Below are 2,247 nucleotides of genomic sequence, written 5' to 3' on the forward strand. Positions count from 1 at the left end.
CTAGTTAAAAAAATAAAAAAATAAAGCCTTATAAATTTAAATTTTCAACAACATTAAATTATGAATACCCATTTAGATAACACCTGTTGTTAAGGAATGCTGTACAGGTAATTCCATAGGTTCTGTGCTGCCTTGTAGATTCTTATGTTAAAATACTGTAATGGTAATAGAAATTAGATGTAAAAATATCAAGAAAACAAAACTGCTAGAAGTTAAATAGCCTTTACTGTAAATCAGTGTAAAGTTAAGAACTGTTCTGTGGACCTTTGTGCTTAAGCATTTTAAATTCAAGCACAAAAATGTGAGGTTGACTTTTTCACTGATCTTAATAGAGAGCTACAATGTAAAATGTGTTCACTTAGTATCACCTTCAACAAGTATGAAGAATATATGATTTCATAAGTGAAGTCCCTTCTATTTTATTTTTTTACCTTTTTTTATTTGTGGTGGTTTAATTTTTTGTCTTGATTTTTGACACTCTGTGGGCACGTTTACATGTGTGCTTTATTGTGCAGTAGCCTATTTTGTGCATTACGTTGTCACACCAAAAACCATGCTAAAATGCTAATGCACAGTAAAAAATAGGCTACTGCACACTAAGCTTCACTTAAAAAAAAAAAAAAACAAAAAAAAAAAACAAAAAAAAAAAACCATGCACTTTCTCTACTGTGTATTAGGGCAGCCTAATGCACATTTATTTCATACCTCACATTAGAGGTAGTAAATTTAATGTGCGGTAGCAAAGCACATTAATGAACATGTAGACAGGTCCTGTGTAAATTCTTTTTTCTAAAAGTAGGCAGGTGAAAGTGCTTGATAGATTTTTTTTTTTCATAGTTTTCAAGAGTTGAACTGTTAAGAACAGCAGCATTATTAGAAACTGTTAATCAGCTAAACACTTAAGAGTCTCTTTTTTTTTTTTTTTTTTTTTTAAATACTTTATAGGGACATCATGGCTCTACGAAATCGTGTTACTTCAAATTTACCACCCTTGGACAACAACTTTCTGCAGCTTAAGCACTATGTCTTCATTTTACTCCTGGTTCTGCTACAGTTTATTGTTAACTTCTTGTTCAAATAAGAAAATCTTAACAAGAGACTCTGAACTGGAATGATCAAGCCCTTACTGGGACCATATTTTAAGTTGGTTTGGACTTTAAATGTTGCAATATTATCTAAAAGAGCACTGTAGTAACAACTTAAAGAATTTTTGCCTCAAATCTTTATGCATTCTTGGATCAAGATCATATTCCTGCCTACCCAGTTGGTGAGAAACATGTAAGTGCCAGTACTCTTGCTCCTTGTCTGCATCACATGCATACATGACACTAGCCTTGTGTTTTGTAGTATATTATAGGCTACTGACTTTAAAAAAAAAAAAAAAAAAAAATCATCATAATGTTACTCAAAAATCAGAGGTGTTTTTTTTTTCCTTGCAATGGGGACACCTAATTCACACTGACAGTGATAATGAAAAAATGAGAAATGACAAGCCATGTAACACTTCAAGTCACCATTTTGTAACAAAATACCACTTGTGTGTACTTAGACTTACTATTTTCTTAAACTTGTGGAGGAAAAAAAATCATTTATGCCCAAATGAAATGAATGCATTTCTGTAGGTACAAAATTTTAATTAGATGACTGTCAATATTCCACACAAATACTATGTTAACAGCCCACCAACACTTGTATTATGAACTCCGTATTTCTGGGGTTTATATTTGATGGCTACGTTTACTTAACTAACAAGCATGAATTAAGTTTGTCACTCTTACAGTAAATTACAAGAGATTACTTGCTGACTTCAATTTTTTTTTGTCTCGAGTTACAGAAACAGCAGTGATGTGCATTAAGTGTAAAGGGTTTGATTTTAGTTTCTGAAAAGAAAAGAGATTTGAGACGAAGTTAAGTCTTGCTGTTAAATTTGCATTTGCTTATGTGCTGCTGATTTTTGCATGATCCACAACAACACACCTCAGTTAAATCCAAGAAGGTGATGAAGTGCTAAACATGGATTAAATTGCTGTTTGTTGCAGCATATACACTGCATAATCTTACATGCTGAGGTGGAGGCCTTCCTTTCTTTCTTTCATAAATCAATAATATGGAAGTAGGATCCAGATTTTGAACCTTGTATGCTAGCATGGTTTGTGCTTTAATAGGCATAATTTTGCATACAACTCACGTCAGCAAAAGAAACTTAAATAATCTTTAAGTATCTGAAAACATGAGATCTTTTCTCTT

The 2,247-nt window shown here is 32.2% G+C and overlaps 2 protein-coding genes across 2 annotated transcripts in view; both read left to right on the top strand.

Moving 5' to 3' along the window:
- LOC102376394 (oxysterol-binding protein-related protein 8-like) overlaps nt 1–1,390 on the top strand; it is a 5,884-nt gene extending 4,494 nt beyond the window's left edge. Inside the window, exon 6 of the mRNA XM_006030854.3 lies at nt 946–1,390. Coding sequence (XP_006030916.2) covers nt 946–1,081 — 136 coding nt within the window. The 3' untranslated portion in view covers nt 1,082–1,390. The remainder of the gene's footprint in view (nt 1–945) is intronic.
- Nucleotides 1,143–2,247, top strand: part of BBS10 (Bardet-Biedl syndrome 10) — an 8,296-nt gene continuing 7,191 nt past the window's right edge. Inside the window, exon 1 of the mRNA XM_025212517.1 lies at nt 1,143–1,278. Within this exon, the coding sequence (XP_025068302.1) occupies nt 1,226–1,278 (53 nt within the window). The 5' untranslated portion in view covers nt 1,143–1,225. The remainder of the gene's footprint in view (nt 1,279–2,247) is intronic.

Source organism: Alligator sinensis, unplaced genomic scaffold, assembly GCF_000455745.1.
Source record: "Alligator sinensis unplaced genomic scaffold, ASM45574v1 scaffold465_2, whole genome shotgun sequence".
Taxonomy (NCBI): domain Eukaryota; kingdom Metazoa; phylum Chordata; order Crocodylia; family Alligatoridae; genus Alligator; species Alligator sinensis.